The sequence below is a fragment of the Catharus ustulatus genome, chromosome 7 (assembly GCF_009819885.2).
Source record: "Catharus ustulatus isolate bCatUst1 chromosome 7, bCatUst1.pri.v2, whole genome shotgun sequence".
In the NCBI taxonomy this organism is placed as follows: Eukaryota; Metazoa; Chordata; class Aves; order Passeriformes; family Turdidae; genus Catharus; species Catharus ustulatus.
In genome coordinates, this window is record NC_046227.1 from 15,551,561 (window position 1) to 15,570,658 (window position 19,098).

At 38.1% G+C, this 19,098-nt stretch overlaps 1 protein-coding gene across 1 annotated transcript in view; it reads left to right on the forward strand.

Annotated features, from left to right (window-relative positions):
- TTN (titin) overlaps positions 1–19,098 on the forward strand; it is a 238,200-nt gene that overhangs the window by 149,478 nt on the left and 69,624 nt on the right. Inside the window, 41 exon segments of the mRNA XM_042779450.1 lie at positions 138–404; positions 546–643; positions 776–944; positions 1,066–1,332; positions 1,472–1,738; positions 1,829–2,107; positions 2,199–2,607; positions 2,711–2,835; positions 2,931–3,197; positions 3,816–4,085; positions 4,280–4,582; positions 4,698–5,000; positions 5,234–5,421; positions 5,504–5,618; positions 6,170–6,454; positions 6,737–6,888; positions 7,025–7,172; positions 7,280–7,457; positions 7,544–7,665; positions 7,767–8,054; positions 8,148–8,444; positions 8,556–8,742; positions 9,282–9,397; positions 9,489–9,788; positions 10,036–10,335; positions 10,432–10,537; positions 11,504–11,700; positions 11,787–12,092; positions 12,210–12,488; positions 12,935–13,234; positions 13,339–13,641; positions 13,739–14,110; positions 14,208–14,510; positions 14,955–15,254; positions 15,342–15,638; positions 15,726–16,010; positions 16,096–16,389; positions 16,750–17,049; positions 17,153–17,461; positions 17,552–17,742; positions 18,227–18,656. Coding sequence (XP_042635384.1) covers positions 138–404; positions 546–643; positions 776–944; positions 1,066–1,332; positions 1,472–1,738; positions 1,829–2,107; positions 2,199–2,607; positions 2,711–2,835; positions 2,931–3,197; positions 3,816–4,085; positions 4,280–4,582; positions 4,698–5,000; positions 5,234–5,421; positions 5,504–5,618; positions 6,170–6,454; positions 6,737–6,888; positions 7,025–7,172; positions 7,280–7,457; positions 7,544–7,665; positions 7,767–8,054; positions 8,148–8,444; positions 8,556–8,742; positions 9,282–9,397; positions 9,489–9,788; positions 10,036–10,335; positions 10,432–10,537; positions 11,504–11,700; positions 11,787–12,092; positions 12,210–12,488; positions 12,935–13,234; positions 13,339–13,641; positions 13,739–14,110; positions 14,208–14,510; positions 14,955–15,254; positions 15,342–15,638; positions 15,726–16,010; positions 16,096–16,389; positions 16,750–17,049; positions 17,153–17,461; positions 17,552–17,742; positions 18,227–18,656 — 10,272 coding nt within the window.

Consider the following 19,098-nt stretch of genomic DNA (forward strand, 5'->3'; position numbering starts at 1 on the left):
TTCCGTAGGGACATCTAAGTGCCTTTTTGATTATTCAGTCAAGGAAAATTAATAAACAGCATGGGGCAGTTCTGTACAAGCAGAAGACCGACTATAATTTAGATATTTTCTACAAGAAATGTATCTGTTTCTTTCAGAACCCCCAGTTGAATTTACTAAACCGCTTGAAGACCAGACTGTTGAAGAGGAAGCCACTGCAGTACTGGAATGTGAAGTTTCCAGGGAAAATGCAAAAGTTAAATGGTTCAAAAATGGAGAAGAAATTCACAAATCGAAGAAGTATGATATCATTTCTGATGGCAGGGTCAGAAAACTCATCATCCGTGGCTGCACGTTGGACGATGCAAAAACATATGCCTGTGATGCTAAGGATTTTAAGACATCATGTTTTCTCAATGTGGAGCGTGAGTAACTCACAGTTTTCTACAAATAGTCTGTAAAGGCAGAGTGCTGGTGTCTATGACTGGCAGTCATGTCAGTGTTGGCAATTTTTAACTTCGCTAACATAGACTTCCCTCTGCTAAAAATGTTCTGTTCTCTTACAGCTATTCGTCTTGACTTCCTGAAACCCCTGACTGACCTTGAGGTTAAAGAAAAAGAATCTGCTCGGTTTGAGTGTGAAATTTCTCGTCCAAATGTCAAGGTTCGTAGTGACAATTTTTAATCTCAGTAACTCCTTCAGCTAGAGGGGAAAACTTTGTTACATGGCTATAAAAGAACACAATGAAATCTGTGATGAGCATGTTGATAACTATGTTGATTTGTTCTGAAACAGGTGAAGTGGTTTAAGGATGGCATGGAAATTAGAAAAGGCAAGAAGTATGACATAATTTCTAAAGGTGCAGAACACATTCTTGTCATCAATAAATGTGTCTTTGATGATGAAGCTGAATATTCCTGTGAAGCAAAAACAGCTCGGACTTCTGGCCTACTTACAGTGATAGGTAAACACAGTGTTTTATAATCTAATATGTAAACAATAAGAAATGTGAAAGTGTGGGGTTTTTTGTTTGATTTTTTTTTTATGACAGGCTTTAATCATCTTCCTAAATTATTTTTTTGCAGAGGAAGAGGCTGTTTTCACAAAAAATCTCCCTGATCTTGAAGTAAATGAAGGTGACACTGTAAAATTGGTATGTGAAGTTTCAAAGCCTAATGCTGAAGTTACTTGGCTTAAAGGAGATGAAGAGGTGCCTGATGGTGGTAGATTTGAACACATTTCTGATGGTAGAAAGAGAATTCTTGTTATACATAATGCTCATCCTGAAGATGCTGCCAAATACACTTGCAAGCTCCCAAGCTCTAGTACTACAGGAAAACTTACTGTACATGGTAAGAGTGCTACTTTCATGGGCTTATAGCCTAGGAAAAAAAATTAAAACTTTAAAAAGTCAGCAATAATACACAACTTGGTTTTATCCATTCACAAGTAAAAAATAATATCTATATCTACAAAAATATTTTCTTTCAGAACTTGCAGCAGAATTTCTTACCAGACCACAAAACCTTGAGGTGCTTGAAGGAGAAAAAGCTGAATTTGTCTGTTCAGTATCCAAAGAAGCCATTACAGTACAGTGGCTGAGGGGTGACACAGTCCTGGAGCCTGGTGATAAGTATGACATCATTTCAGATGGCAAAAAGAGAGCACTTGTGGTTAAAGAGACTGTTCTAGGAGATATGGGAATGTATACTGTCATGGTTGGTGAAGCCAAAGCTACAGCACACTTAGCAGTGATTGGTAAGCTTTATTTTATCAATGTGTAGGTGCTTGTTTTTTGCATTCTTTATACTACATGATGTCCTATTTCTTCTGTTTTCTCAATTTCAGAAAAACTCAAGATTATAACTCCTCTTAAGGACCAAGAAGTTACTGAGTGTCAAGAAATTATCTTCAACTGTGAGGTCAATAAAGAAGGTGCCAAAGAGAAGTGGTACAAAAATGATGAGGCAATATTTGATAGTGCAAAGTACATTATTGTTCAGAAGGGTGTAGTCTACACTCTCAGAATCAGAGATGCAGAGTTGAAAGATCAAGCTACCTACACTGTCTCACTGACAAACCAGAGAGGAGAACACGTTAAAAGCTCTGCCACCTTAAAAGTATTAGGTAAATAACTTGCACTGCATTACAATTGTTTCATAATTTACATTCAATTTCCTACGAGGATGTAAAAATGTTTGCTTTTTTATCATAACAGAGGAGGATCTCAGAATTGTTGAGCCCCTTGAAGACATTGAGACCATGGAAAAGAAAACAGTCACATTCTGGTGCAAAGTCAATCGCCTTAATGCAACTCTCAAATGGACGAAGAATGGGGAAGAGATCACATTTGACAGGCGCATTTTGTACAAAATTGATAAATTCAAGCACTCATTGATCATTAAAGACTGTGGATTTGTAGATGAAGGTGAATACACTGTTACTGCTGGACAAGACAAATCAGTTGCAGAGCTGCTTATCACAGAAGCACCTGCAGACTTCACTGAACATCTTCAGGACCAGACTGTCACTGAATTTGATGATGCTGTCTTTACCTGCCAACTTTCCAAAGAGAAAGTCAGTGTAAAATGGTACAGAAATGGAAGAGAAATCAAAGAGGGCAAAAAGTATGTGCATTTTATTATACTTCTGAATGTGCTAAACATGCTTGCTTTACTTTTTTGCTTTGTCTAGAAACTAAAACACTGCTTATTTTTCTCCCCTATAAAGATACCAGTTTGAAAAGGATGGAAATCTGCACAGATTAATCATAAAAGACTGCAGACTAGATGATGAGTGTGAATATTCCTGTGGAGTGGATGACAGGAGATCTAGGGCAAGACTTTTTGTTGAAGGTATGTATAAAAATGGATGAGATTTATTTCTACATTATTTAATAATAGTAGAAACAATAAATAAATAACATCTAATAAATTAACATTTATTTCAGAAATCCCTGTTGAGATTATTCGACCACCACAAGATATTTATGAAGCTCCTGGTGCAGATGTCATCTTCATGGCTGAATTGAACAAAGATGGTGTGGAGGTCAAGTGGCTGAGAAACAACATGATTATCATCCAAGGTGACAAACATCAGATGATGAGTGAAGGGAAGGTCCACAGACTGCAGGTCTGTGACATAAAGCCCCGTGACCAAGGGGAATACAGATTTATCGCCAAAGACAAGGAAGCTAGAGCTAAGCTTGAATTAGCTGGTAAGTTGCTTGTATTGTGCTTCTTTTATAAAATCTAAGATTAGTGAATTTACTTTATCTAAATTCATTTTTGCTCTTTCAAAGAGTTGAACTAAAATGAATATACAATCAGCCTGAGAAAAGTGTTAAACTATTTGAAGTTTGTTTAACAAGTCTGTTGAATATGAATTTAAACAACAAACACTTTTTGTTATACCATGCTCTTGAGGAAAACACATCCCTTTTCAATGTGCACATACCAAAGAGCAAGATATAAGCTTAAAGGAGCTTTAAGCTTTTAATTAAGTCACTTAAAAAAAAGAAAAGTATTTGGCCTACTCATTTAATTCAGATATATAATTCCTAATTTGTCTATTTTACAGAATAATTAAATTAGTTCTCAAAAAGCAACTCCTTCTTTCCTGGTTTTATAGGAGGACACAGTACATACCAACCAGCCTGTATTTCTTTATCTGGAGCTGTCCAATGAGTAAATGAAGAATTTCCTCAGAGTGTACACAGCAACTCCTTTTACTTTTCTGTGTTAGCTTCTTTGCTGACTGCAGAAATATATCAAATTTATACATACATATATATATATAAATACAAGTTCTGACTTTCCATATTCATCTTTCATAGCTGCACCTAAAATCAAGACTGGTGATCAAAACCTTGTGGTTGATGTTGGGAAACCTTTAACTATGACTGTCCCATATGATGCCTACCCAAGAGCAGAAGCTGAATGGTGGAAAGCAGGGGAAAGTCTGCCCACAACAACTGTAGATACAACACCTGACTGTACTACCTTCAAAATTTATGAAGCAAAGAAATCAGATAAGGGAAGGTACAAGGTTGTGCTTCGAAACAAACACGGCCAGGCAGAAGCATTCATCAATGTAGAGGTCATTGGTAAGCGCTCATATTATTAAAACCTTGTTAACCATTATTTCACAGAGTAAAAATCCCTTATTGAGAGGGACCCCTCTGCTTCCCCTCATGGGAAAACTGTAGACTATATTGAGGTCTCCCGTCAGATTCTTCTTCTCTAGCCAGAGGGAAGACAATAGATGCAATGCCCTGAAGTATGGTCATATCTTTAACAGATGTTCCAGGTCCAGTTAGAAACTTGGAAGTCACTGAAACTTATGATGGTGAAGTTGGTCTCGCGTGGCAAGAACCAGAAAGTGATGGTGGAAGTAAAATCATAGGCTACGTCGTTGAGAGACGTGATGTCAAGCGTAAGACCTGGATTGTGGTCACAGATCGTGCTGAAAATTGTGAATACACTGTCACTGGGCTTCAGAAAGGAGGAGTTGAGTACCTCTTCCGTGTTAGTGCACGCAACAGAGTGGGCACTGGTGAGCCAGTGGAAACAGACACACCTGTGGAAGCTAAGAGCAAATTTGGTGAGCAGAACTTACTCAGTGTTTGATGACTGCGTAAAAAAAGCAATACACATTCTAAGAATAGGAAAAACCTACATGCCTTCTTTTTCCTTTTTCCTCCTAAAATAAAATGCAGATGTCCCTGGTCCTCCTCAAAACGTAGAAGTTAGTGATGTGAACAGATTTGGAGCCACACTTAGCTGGGAACCACCTGAGGATGATGGAGGATCCCCGATTACCGGCTACGTTATTGAACTGCGTAACAGAGCTACCATCAGATGGGAGCCAACTATGACCACAGGAGCTGATGAGCTGTCAGCTGTCCTGACTGATGTTGTGGAAAATGAAGAATATTTCTTCAGAGTAAGAGCTCAAAACATGGTTGGAGTTGGCAAACCAAGTCCTGCTACACGTGCAGTAAAAATCATGGACCCGATTGGTGAGTATGCAAAGTATGTGTAATTATGATTGCATTATAAGACAGGAGCATTTTGGATGCTATGTGTGCAGGAAAGGTCAACTGATGAATGTGTGTGATGCAATTAAAAAAATCTGTTTAGAAAAAGCTGTGCAAAGGCTTTAAAAACCGTACTGTAAGATATAAATTGGTAATTTGCAGAACCGTGCTCCTTTATCAGTTCCACAAATCAATTTGTCTCAATTTCTTTTCAGAGAGACCAAGTCCTCCCATTAACCTTGAGCATTCAGATCAAACTAAGTCATCAGTTCAACTCACATGGGAACCCCCTCTTGAAGATGGAGGAAGTCCAATCTTGGGCTATATTATTGAAAGGCAAGAGGAAGGAACAGACAAGTGGATTCGTTGTAACCCAAAACTAGTACCTGCTCTTACTTTTAAGGTACAATATTCTCTTCATCAATAGGTGAAATGTGTAGATCATCTTTAATATGAGGTAGTGAACGACTGTTTGTGCATTTCAGGTAACTGGATTGAAACAAGGATCCAGTTATTACTACAGAGTCTCAGCAGAAAATGCAGCTGGTGTGTCTGACCCAGCAGAGGCTATTGGGCCACTAACTGCCGATGATACATTTGGTAAGCCACATGCTACTTCTTAAAAACAATTAATCAGATAAGGCACACAATTAAAGTGCATCTTGTGGGTAAGATGTATATTTTTCAACAGATAACTCACACAGTTTAGACATTTCTCCTCCGTTAGGAATTCTGCAGATAATTTATTTGTAATGAGATAGAGACCTGTTAAGTTTCCTGAGGAGCAAGGCATGACCTTTTGTCTCCTGACCTACCTTTGTGGAAAGTGAGAGGTAACAGAAGGAAAGAAAGGCAGTGAAGATCCCTTAAACTATTTAAAGAATGCATTTTTTAAGGGATCTTAAGGTAAATTTGATTTCATACTTGGTGATACTAATTTCCCTTACCATCTCATATATTTTTGAAAAAACCAAAATATTTAACCAGGAGAGGTAGGGAGTCATAAGACAAAGCTAGGTCTAGACAGGCAAAGATACAGCAAGCTAGACCTACAGGCTGAGATAGTCAGAATCAGTCTCTCAACAGTTATCACTGGCCATGTTCATAACATCTCTAAATAATTTATTGAATCCACTTTCCATTTTTTCCAGTTGAACCTACAATGGACCTAAGTGCATTTAAGGATGGGCTGGAAGTGATTGTACCAGAGCCAATCAAGATCCGTGTTCCCATCACTGGGTACCCTGTGCCAACTGCCACATGGTCTTTTGGTGACCAAGTCTTAGAAGAGGGTGATCGTGTGAAAATGAAGACCACTGCCTCCTTTGCAGAACTTGTAATTACTCCAAGTGAACGCCCAGACAAGGGAATTTATTACTTAACATTGGAAAACCCTGTGTCATCTGTATCAGGAGAAATCAATGTTAATGTCATTGGTAAGTGTACCTGTGTATGTTTTAGCAATAATATTCCAAATTGTCATGCTAAAACCTAGTTAGGTTAATAATGTGTAATCTCACAACATCCAACCATGTATATTAAAATATAACTAAAAACTAGAAATCCTACCTCAAAAAATCTCTTTTATTGATTTCAATATGTAACTTTGCTGTTTAAAGAGGAATGACTAACCATACTAAGTCTTCTGGTGGATATATTACATAGAGATCATCTATCAAACACCAATTAGAAAATAATGCAATTTCTGTGACTTCTAGCTTGTCCAAGTGCACCAAGAGAACTCAATGTTTTAGAAGTACTCAAGAGTACAGTGCAGCTCGCATGGGAACCTCCAGAAGATGATGGTGGAAGTCCAGTTACTGGCTATATAATTGAAAAACGTGAAGTAAGCCGGAAAACGTGGAGCAAAGTAAGTTCATTCTTTCTCATTTAAATTTCTATTGCTATATTATTTTCACATGTGCTACTGAGTTTTGTGTCTTATTTTTGTGATCACTCTTTGGAAATAAGTTTAAAAAACATGTTGGAACCTTTCTTCTCTTTAGGTTATGGATCATATTGTTGACCAAGAGTTCACTGTACCTGACCTCGTCCAAGGGAAAGAATATTTATTTAGAGTTTCTGCATGCAATAAATGTGGCCCTGGAGAACCTGCATATATTGATGAACCTGTAAATATGTCAATACCAGCAAGTAAGCATATTTGAAATTTTGCTGATTTTCTTCAAAATAAGATATAAAAATAATATATCTTCCTTAGACTGGTTTCTAAGACCCCGTATGTTTTTAATTTTTAATAGCGGTGCCTGACCCACCAGAAAATGTTAAATGGAGAAATCCAACATCAAAAGGAATCTTCCTAACATGGGAGCCTCCCAAATATGACGGTGGTGCACGCATTAAGGGTTATCTGGTAGAAAAATCCCAACGTGGCACAGACAAGTGGGAGATATGTGGGGAGCCTGTTATTGAAACAAAGTAAGTAAATCAACACAGTAGATATACTCTCTTAACTAATTGTGTCATCCTCACCACTCTAAATATTTAATTTTTTTTTTTTAAAGAATGGAAGTAACAAAGCTCAAGGAAGGAGAGTGGTATGCTTATCGGGTTAAGGCTTTGAACAGAATGGGAGCCAGTAGGCCAAGTAAACCAACTGATGATATTCAGGCCATTGATGCAAAAGGTAATAAAAAAATTAAAGGCTAAATTGCCATAGCTACTTTATTTTTACCAGTCTCTGAAATACTGTTTCTCTAACAACATTTTCATTCTCTCCTAAATCAGAGGCTCCAGAAATTTTCTTAGACGTGAAACTTCTTGCTGGGCTTACTGTGAAAGCTGGGACTAAAATTGAGCTGCCGGCTAAAGTGACTGGAAAGCCTGAGCCCCAGGTTACTTGGACCAAGGCTGACAAAATTTTGAGACCTGACAACAGAATCACTATTGAGAGCCAGCCTGACCATTCTACAGTGACTATTACAGACAGCAAGAGGAGTGACAGTGGAACCTACATTATAGAAGCTGTAAATTCCAGTGGACGTGCTACTGCTGTAGTTGAAGTTAATGTTCTTGGTATGCATGTACTTTATGTTATTTATATAAATCATTGGTAATGTACCAAGGTATGCAAATGGAAGATTAACATTCACATCTTGTCCTCTACAGATAAACCTGGTCCACCAGCTGCATTTGATGTATCAGAAATCACAAATGAATCCTGCCTTCTAACCTGGAATCCTCCACGAGATGATGGAGGCTCTAAAATTACCAACTACGTGCTTGAGAAAAGAGCTACAGACAGTGAAATATGGGACAAGTTGTCATCAACTATTAAAGATACAAATTTCAGAGCTACCAATTTAACTCCTCATAAAGAATATGTGTTTCGAGTCAGTGCTGAAAACATGTATGGTGTTGGGGAGCCAGCACAGTGTAGCCCCATCATTGCCAAGTATTCATTTGGTTAGTTAATTAAATTAATGATAAATTATTACAGTATTTTAACAGGAAGGGGAAAAAAACCCTGTCTGATGGCTTTTGGTTTTTTCTTTGTTTTTAAATTAATTTACACAGATCCACCAGGCCCTCCTACAGGTCTCAAGCCTACAGAGGTCACTAAAGATTCAGTCACTTTAACATGGAATGAACCAGATGAAGATGGTGGCAGCCCCATAACTGGCTACTGGGTTGAAAGATACGATCCCGAGCAGGATAAATGGATAAAATGCAACAAAATGCCAGTGAAAGATACAACATTCAAGTAAGACTATAATCAGTTTAGTGTGTAATAAGTCACAGAGACATAAAAATGGAACAGTAGCTTTTGAAATAAGTTTTACATTGTTCTTATTTTTTCCTAGTTTCCATAAGTTTTGATTCAACTTCCCCTGGTGTCTTACTTTTTAAATTAGTTTTAGTGAGAGGTATCTTTACAGAAGAATTATTCATCTTTCTTTTTCTTTCAAATATTATGCTTAATAATTTCTGTGCTTATTCATAAGATATTCTAAAATGGCACACATGGTCATCTCAAGTATCAATTTACCAAAATCTTTAGGTTTTTTTCTCTCAATACTCTTATTAACTAAAAACCGTGGAACTTAGAAAAATACTGGCTGTTTCTCAAAACATTCATTTCTGTCATGGTGCACCATTTTAGTGCTGACAGTGTGTTGACATCATTAGCAGTAATTTGGATTTTTTGAGTAATCTGTAGTATGAAGAAAGGAGAGAATAATGTTTTAGAAATTAATTAATGCCTTGATTAATCAATTAATCAAACTTAATTTTTATTTCCAGAGTTAAAGGTCTTACAAATAAGAAGAAATATAAGTTCCGTGTCTTGGCAGAGAATCTCGCAGGACCTGGAAAACCAAGCAGGGAAACAGAGCCAATCTTAGTGAAAGATCCAATCGGTACAATAAACACACTTCTTAATGGTCTAATTTAGCAGCAACAACAAAAAGTTGTTTTCAATGGCACAATTAACACTGAATTCTTGTCTAGATCCACCATGGCCTCCTGGAAAGCCAACTGTGAAAGATATTGGCAAGACATTCCTTACCCTGAACTGGACAAAGCCAGAACATGATGGAGGGGCAAAAATTGAATCTTACGTCATTGAGCTGTTGAAGACTGGAACGGATGAATGGGTGAGAGTGGCTGAAGGAGTTCCCACAACTGAGCACTTCCTCAAAGATCTTATGGAGAAACAAGAATATTCGTTCCGTGTAAGAGCTGTGAACAAGGCTGGCGAGAGTGAGCCCAGTGAACCCAGTGACCCTGTGCTGTGCAAGGAGAGGCTCTGTGAGTACTATTTCACGATGTGCTGCTACTGCAAATACACTCTCTCTGACTTTTAAAAAGCCCCATGTCTGCCCCGTCTCTGTAGGTGCTAAATGAACTCTTGGAAGGCTTATGAAATACTAAAATCTGCCCTGCGTCAGTTCAGGAAATACAAAGTCTTAATAGTTTTGGTGTATTCCCTGACTTCCAGGATCTTCCATGGGAATTGCAACATCCTGGTTTACCTCTTTTTTTCCTTATTTTGCAGATCCTCCTTCACCACCCAGATGGCTTGAAGTTATTAACATTACTAAAAATACAGCAGATCTTAAATGGACAGTACCAGAAAAAGATGGGGGTTCTCCAATTACCAACTACATTGTTGAAAAAAGAGATGTAAGGCGGAAAGGTTGGCAGACAGTTGACACCACGGTGAAAGATACCAAGTACACAGTGAGCCCACTGACTGAGGGCTCACTGTATGTGTTCCGTGTGGCTGCTGAAAATGCCGTTGGACAGAGTGACTACTGTGAAATTGAAGATTCAGTGCTTGCTAAAGATACTTTCAGTAAGTCTTGATTTGCTTGCTGAGTGATCAGTAGCTCACATGTCATGAATTTAGTCTTCTAATGTGTGGCTTTTTTTTTTTATTTTTTGACTTTAGCAACCCCTGGGCCTCCATATGCCCTTACAATAGTTGAAGTGAAAAAAGGCCATGTTGACTTGAAATGGGAACCACCTAAGAATGACGGTGGCAGACCAATTCAAAGGTAAGATCATTATAAGTTTGTGTAGGCTCCTGTAGATGAACATCTTTTAACAAATGAAGATGTTTCTCTCCAAATATTTAAATTTTAAATTGGCACATTTTATATGAAAAAAATGTGGATGGATGTAAGAGAAGCCATGTGGTCAAAGCAATGAAGGGCTTGATTTTAAAATGTAGAAATGATGCAAATAAAATACCTAATGTGCATGAACAGTGAATGTGTGTCAGCATCCTCAAAACAGCATATATTAAGGAACTGCATAAAAAATATAAAATAATGAGTCCATATTCTCCAGGTCCTGCAGAATAGTCACCACTTAAAATCATCAAGCAAGGAATACAGTTGTATTTTCCTTCTGCCTTAGTTTGTCATTCAAACTGTGTACTCTCAGCTAAAATGAAGACTTACCTCTTTTCTGTTCATCTTCTTTATAACACTTTTCAAACAGACTGTTTTACTCCTTCCCAATCACAGAAAGCACATCTTAAACCAAAAGACAACTACAGAAATCTGCCTGAAGAAACAGAAGTCACTGAATTTGCATTACGTTACTTTACCATAGCCTGTCTTAAGCAGAATTTTGCCAGCCGAGTAATAGTATCTACAAATATTCTCAGTTGCCTGACCACTGAGATCCAAACTAGCAAAGATACAAGTATAGCTTGGAGGTTATTTTGCCTCTGCAGCTCTCTACAGTCTGAGAACACAGTTCTAAAACACAGAACAAAGTTCAAGAATTGAATTTCAGACCTGAGTTTGTCAGGGATGTCAGCCCTATTAGGTGTTGAGACCTACGAGGACTGAGTGGCTAACGTGAAGAAAAGTTCACTGACCTTATTATCCATGATTCTCTTTACTTTTCCACTGTCTAAACTATTGTAGTCTCTTCTAATCTATTTTCTTGAGCAAGAAGTCTGAAGTGTTCCTATTTCAAGTGCCTCATGGTATTTTCCCCAATCTCTTCAGATATGTTATTGAAAAGAAAGAAAAGCTAGCTACTCGCTGGGTAAAAGCTGGGAAGACAGCTGGTCCAGATTGCAATTTCAGAGTGACAGATGTCATTGAAGGTACAGATGTACAATTCCAGGTTCGTGCAGAAAATGAAGCTGGATGTGGTCATCCCAGTGAACCAACTGACCTCGTCCATATTGAAGATCCAACAAGTAAGTAGAATAACACAGTGTATGAATTTTAGAAGCAGTGTACTGCTCTGGGAGGAAAATCACACAATACTTTTCCATTTCTGCAGGCCCTCCATCACCTCCTCAGGATTTACATGTCACAGATGCAGGCAGAAAGCACATTTGCATTGCTTGGAAACCTCCTGAGAAGAACGGTGGAAGTCCTATTATTGGGTACAATGTTGAGATGTGTGAAGCAGGAACAGAAAAATGGATGCGAATCAATTCTCGTCCAATTAAAGATCTAAAATGTAAAGTGGACGAGGGTGTTGTTCCAGACAAAGAATATGTGCTGAGAGTCAGAGCTGTCAATGCTGTTGGAGCTAGTGAGCCATCAGACATCTCGGAAAAAGTTGTTGCCAAGGACCCAGACTGTAAGAATAGATTACTCTTTCTTTTTTGTTTTGTTTTTTTTTTTCAGATCTGCATAAGTAAAAAAAAATATAATGGTGTTTGGCAACTTTCTAATAACATTAAACTTATTTTTACAGGTAATCCAACCATTGATCTGCAAACTCGTGACATCATTGTTGTTAAAGGACAGAAACTAAGTATCCCTATACCCTTCAGAGCTGTTCCATCCCCAACTATAACATGGCACAAAGATGGCAAAGAGTTGAAAGCCGGTGACAGAACAACAATGAAGAGTGACTACACCTCTGCACTGCTCGAAGTGATAGACAGTGTTTATGCTGATGCTGGTGTTTATACTATCACACTGGAGAACAAGCTGGCATCAACAACTGGTTCAGTCAATGTCAAAGTCATAGGTAAATATAAAATTCTTCCATTGTGAGAAATATACTTATCTTCACCTGGGCCCTGCAGCTGATAGAAGAAAGGACTAGAAAGATGCTTTTTCTAAGGATTTGCCAGGCGGGCAAATCACTTCAACTCAGACACATGTAGATTGCCATACAGGCATCAATATAATGAAGTCCTATGAAAAAAACACTTTACCTCAAGTTGCTCTAACTATTCAGTGTCTGCTCAAAGCCCAATTATTTTGAATAGTTGGCATATAAATATAAAACTATTTTGAGAATTCTGACTATTTTTCTCCTTTGGGAACATAATTTCATGTAGATGCTGTGTAGTCCGCATTTGTGGTCTTTACTTTCTGCAAAGCTAAGCAGTGAAATATAATTTCATATTTATAAGAATACACTTTCACATCTATTTAGTTAACTAATTTTTTCGTTTTTACTTAAAACAGGTCCACCTGGACAGTGTAAGGACATTAAGGCAAGCGAAATAACCAAGAATTCTTGCAAAGTATCCTGGGAGCCCCCAGACTTTGATGGTGGTACTCCTATTTTGCATTATGTTCTGGAACGCAGGGAAGCAGGTCGTAAAACATACATCCCAGTCATGTCTGGTGAAAATAAGCTTTCATGGCAAGTCAAAGATCTTATCCCGAACTGTGAATATTACTTCCGTGTTAAAGCTGTCAATAAGATTGGAGGGGGTGATTATCTTGAACTAAGAAACCCGATCATTGCAGAAGACCCAAAACGTAAGTTTGTCTTTCTATTAAATAATCTAAAAAATCGAGTTTTATATAAAATCTTCATGTTGTCTTTTCTCATATGATCCCTCTTTTGATCTACTCTTTCACAGAGCCCCCAGATCCGCCTGTCGACCTTGAAATCCATAATCCAACATCAAAATCAGTAACTCTTACATGGAAACCACCCCTGTTTGATGGTGGAAGCAAGATTATGGGCTACATAATAGAAAAGCTTGCTAAGGGCAAGGAGAGGTGGGAGAGATGCAATGACTATCTGGTACCCTTACTAACTTACACAGTGAAAGGCCTTGAGGAAGGAAAGGAGTATCAGTTCCGTGCTCGTGCTGAGAATGCTGCTGGCATCAGTGAGCCTTCTCGGATTACTCCTTTTGTGAAAGCTGTGGATCCTATTGGTACGAATTGCTCACTAGATCATTTATATTAATTGCCGTACATCCTCAGACATACTGGAAGATTCCACACTCCATTTCTCATTCTTTGTTATTACAGAGGCTCCAAAAGTCTTCCTTGCTGCAAACCTACAGTCTGGCCTTGAGGTGAAGAGAGGTGATGAGATCATACTTGAGGCACATATTTCAGGGTCACCCTATCCATCTATCACTTGGCTGAGGAATGATGAAGTTGTCAGACCAGAGGATATCAAAAAGAGAGTAACAGCACCTAGAAAGAAAAAGGGTGAAGCTGAAGAAGAGAAACCTTTCCAGCTTTCACTGCCAGAACGTATGAGTGTTGACAACCACAAGGAAGGAGAGTCCATACTATCAGTTCGTGACTCCATTAGAGCTGACCATGGCACATTTACAATTAAAGTAGAAAATGATCATGGAGTTGCAAAAGCCTCTTGTGAAGTCAATGTGTTGGGTATGTAAAAAATGTCCTCAAAACACCTAGTTGTTCAGAGTATTAGGTAAACAGTGCAGATGTTGAATACTCATCATTTTTCTTGGTTTACTAACAGATACACCTGGGCCACCAGTCAACTTCGTATTTGAAGATTTGAGGAAAAATTCTGTCCTTTGCAAGTGGGAGCCTCCCCTTGATGATGGTGGAAGTGAAATCCTAAACTACGTACTGGAAAAGAAAGACAATACAAAAGCTGATGTGGGCTGGGTCACTGTCAGTGCAACACTCAGGCATTGCAAATTCCATGTAACAAAACTAATTGAAGGAAAAGAATATCTGTTCCGTGTATTTGCTGAAAATAGAGTTGGAGCAGGACCACCATGTGTTTCAAAACCAATGACAGCTAAAGATCCTTTCTGTAAGTTTTAATTTTGAAAACCAACCTTTTCAGAAAACAAAGTGTGAAACTATAACAGACTGTTAGAATACTCAGCTTTATCTATGTGGTTGTTTCTCAGAAGAAACTTGAGCTATGTGATAATTATTGCACATTTTAGACTGTTGATATTCAAAAATATTCTAATTTCAATAGTAAACACGTAAGAACTATGATCACTGTCATAAAATTTTACCCTTAAAACACTTGACGTCTGAATAGTGATGCTTCATAGGCTAGTATTCTTACCAAAAGAGAGGACCATTGCAAATTTGCTTACTGATCACTGCTAGGAATCAAAAGTTGTAAGAGAGCAGAAAAACTATTAATTAAAATTAGTAATTTCTTATATCTTAGTTCTCTCTTAGCTTTGAGTAAGCTCTGAAGAAACAGCAATGATGACAAAACCACCTTTTTGTTTTTCAGCTCCACCAGATGCACCTAATAAGCCTGATGTTGTAGATGTAACCAGCAACAGTATGCTGGTTAAGTGGAATGAACCAAAAGATAATGGCAGCCCTATCATAGGATACTGGATTGAAAAACGTGAAATCAACAGTACTCATTGGGCTCGGGTTAACAGGAACCTTGTGAATTCTCTGGAAGTAAAAGCCGAAGGACTGTTGGAAGGTTTAACTTATATCTTTAGAGTATGTGCCGAAAATGCAGCTGGCCCTGGTAAATTTAGTCCACCATCAGATCCAAAAACTGCACAGGACCCAATAAGTAAGTGACTTAGCATACAGTTGACAAGATAGGATTCATAGTCTTTAACTTTGCTGTACATTTATTTGTCTGTTTATTTATTTATAGTGCCACCTGGTCCACCAATTCCAAGGATTGCTGACACAAGTGCAACTTCCATCGAGCTAGAATGGCAGCCTCCTGTGTATAATGGTGGTGGGGATATCACTGGTTACCATGTGTACAAACAACTGATGGGAGTAAATGAGTGGTCACGCTGCACGGCCAAGCCCATCAAGGTCCTGCAGTTCACTGTAGGAGAGGTCAGGGAAGGTGCAGACTACAAACTCCGTGTTACTGCTCTCAACGCGGCCGGCGAAGGCCCACCTGGGGAAACGGAACCCGCAACAGTGGCAGAACCTAAAGGTACATTTTTAAGAAATGTCCAGCTGCTTAAGAGGTGGGTTTGAATCCCTCCCTTCAACTAATGAGCTGTTTGTCTTTCTTCCACAGAGCCTCCCACTGTTGAGCTGGATGTTTCTGTGAAAGCAGGCGTTCAGGTCATGGCTGGGCAGACTATTAAAATTCCTGCTACTGTGACAGGGCGTCCTGCTCCCACCATTGTATGGGCTGTAGAGGATGGTGAATTAGACAAAGAGCGAGTTGTTATTGAAAATGTTGGCACAAAATCAGAGTTAACTATTAAGAATGCATTGAGAAAAGACCATGGAAGATATGTAATTACTGCTACCAATAGCAGTGGTTCAAAATCTGCAGGAACCAGAGTAGAAGTATTTGGTAAGAAAAATATTTTCTCAAATTAAATAAGCTTTGGTTTTGGTCAACATGAGCTTTACCTTATTTGTTTAATTTTGTTTTTCAGATGTTCCTGGACCAGTCCTTGACCTAAAACCAGTGGTCACAAACAGAAAGATGTGTTTGCTTAACTGGTCTGATCCTGAAGATGATGGTGGCAGTGACATCATAGGCTTCATTGTTGAAAGGAAGGATGCCAAAATGCATACATGGAGACTAGCTGTAGACACAGATAGATCTAAATGTGATATTACGGGTCTAATTGAAGGACAGGAATATAAATTCCGTGTTAGTGCCAAGAACAAATTTGGTACTGGTCCACCTGTCGAGATAGGACCCATTCTTGCAGTTGATCCACTAGGTAAGATGACTCATTTTACAGAGATTTTAAAAAGAAAATAAATAAATGTCAGATTTATTAGACAATATTTTTGTCTTCTATACAGAAAGTGTGCACTTCAGTTTTCTGAGTCAGTTCTCTGAAGCTAGTGTGGTTCTTTACATAGCAAAATACTGGTGCCTACTGAGACAGTATTTATTACCTTTTTTCTCCACATACATGAGAAATTTAATGAGGGCCATAATCGTACTCGGATTCTTTACATGCAAAAACCACAGTTTTAAAAGGCCAGAGTTACTGCATTCTTATGATTTTAAATTCTCTGATGTTTTAATTTTTTCTTATTGTCATTTTCTTATTGTCATTTATCTGTATTAATAGGTCCTCCAACAGCACCTGAGAGGTTCATGTACACAGAGAGGACAAAGTCATCCATTACACTCGATTGGAAGCCTCCACGCAGTGATGGTGGTAGTCCCATCTTAGGATATATTGTTGAGAAGAGAAGACATGATTCAAAAGATTATGAAAGAGTTAATGCAAGACTCTGTCCAAAAACGTCTCTCCTTGTTGAAAAACTTGATGAACTTCATATGTATGAATTCCGTGTGAAAGCTGTCAATGAGATTGGGGAAAGTGAGCCATCACTGCCCCTCAATGTAGTAATACAAGATGATGAAGGTATATCACCTTTAAAGAAATCCATATAAATATCTTTAGAATGCTTCAAGGCACTTTCTCTGTTTCATCTCCATCTTCACTCTGTCGCTTTCATTCTTTTCAGTGCCTCCAACTGTTACACTGCGTTTGGCTGTGAGAGGAGATACTATCAAAGTCAAGGCAGGAGAACCAGTTAACATCCCTGCTGATGTAACAGGCCTGCCAATGCCAAAGATTGAATGGGACAAGAATGAAGTTTTAATTGACCAAACATCCGATGCACTTAAGATAACCAAGGAAGAAGTATCTAGAACTGACGCAAAAACTGAACTTATCCTGCCTGCAGCAGTGAGGGATGATAAAGGCACCTACACTGTGAGAGCTACCAATCGTCTTGGCACTGCATTTCGCAATGTGCATGTCGAAGTGTATGGTAAGGATGCAGCATTTTAATAAAATGACAGCTAATAAAATGCTTTTGCCTTTTTTAAATGTTGTTCCATGCTCTGTTACTTTCATACAGATCGTCCTTCTCCACCAAGAAATCTTGCTGTTTCTGATATTAAAGCAGAATCATGCTATTTGACATGGGATGCACCTCTTGATAATGGTGGTAGTGAAATTACCCATTACATTGTTGAAAAACGTGATGCTAGTAAGAAGAAATCTGAGTGGGAAGAAGTCTCCAAAGGCGTTGTTGAGAGAAGATTTGGGGTAAGTTATAAAATATCTTTATTACATAATTTTACGTGCATAAAAATAACAATATTATGTATTTAAAGGAAACTGCTACTTGCATAGGTGCCTGTGCTCATGCTCCATTTAGTCTCCAGAATTCCTGGATGCATTTTTCCCATCCACATGTCTGGGTCATCTCTCATGTGACAAAGCAAAAGAAATTGTTCACTTTTGCTACTTAACCTCAGCTGAGCTAGAGAGAAGACCCCTTACTTTCCATTTTCCAGAATTATTCTTTTTTTTTTGCCAACTGCAAGAACATAATGACATTTTTATTTATGTTCAGTCCTATGCACATAAAATAAGAATAACCTTAGGACATCACATAGAACTGTAGAGTACATAAACATAGGTATGTCAGTCAGATTGCAAAATAGAATTTAAAGTGAAAACTTCTACTTAACTTCAAACAATTTGATTCTCAAAGTAGCTAAGTATTGATTTAAATCCTCCTTTTCAGGTGTGGAATCTTGCAACAAATGAAAAATACCAATTTAGGGTTCGGGCTGTGAACAAATATGGAATAAGTGATGAATGCCTCTCAGAAAAAGTTGTTATTAAGGATCCCTATGGTCTTCCTGGACCTCCTGGAAAGCCAAAAATTTTGGATCGCACCAGATCATCTATGCTGGTGACTTGGGAGCCTCCTTTGGACAATGGTGGCAGCCCAATAACTGGCTATTGGTTGGAGAAAAGAGAGGTGGGAGGTGTCTACTGGGCACGTGTCAACAGGGCTCCAGTAACAAAACCATCAGTAAAAGGTCTAGAGCACAACGTGCTTCGTTTGGCTGAAGGTGTTGAATACCAGTTTAGAGTTATGGCTGAAAATCTTGCTGGAATTGGCCCTCCCAGTGAACCATCAGATCCAGCTTTGGCAGCAGATCCCATATGTAAGTATATCTTTTGTATGACTGTGCTAGAGGACTGTATCACAGCAGAACAAAATATGTGCTACTATTACTTATTTTTAATTTATGAATGAAAATTATTAATAATGAAGTATTAATTTACTAACGTTGATCAAAGTCTTTGCACTAAACCTAAGAGAATATATTGACACAAAGTTTCCTGATTTTAAAATTTTTAAAATAATAAGCTTTAATTTTAATTTTTTACCTCTTTATGTACCTAATACTGTGATTACACCAGTGTAGGCATTGCCAAATAAACTTTAGTTCAGAATCATGTTTTTATATTATTGTTTTACTTTACTGTTAAACGGTGCAATCTTTATGCCTGGTGTCTTAAGTATACCTTGCTAATATAGGTAATATATCTAATTAGTGTGCACATTCTAGGATTTGCACTCTATAAACAGGTAAAAAAATTGAA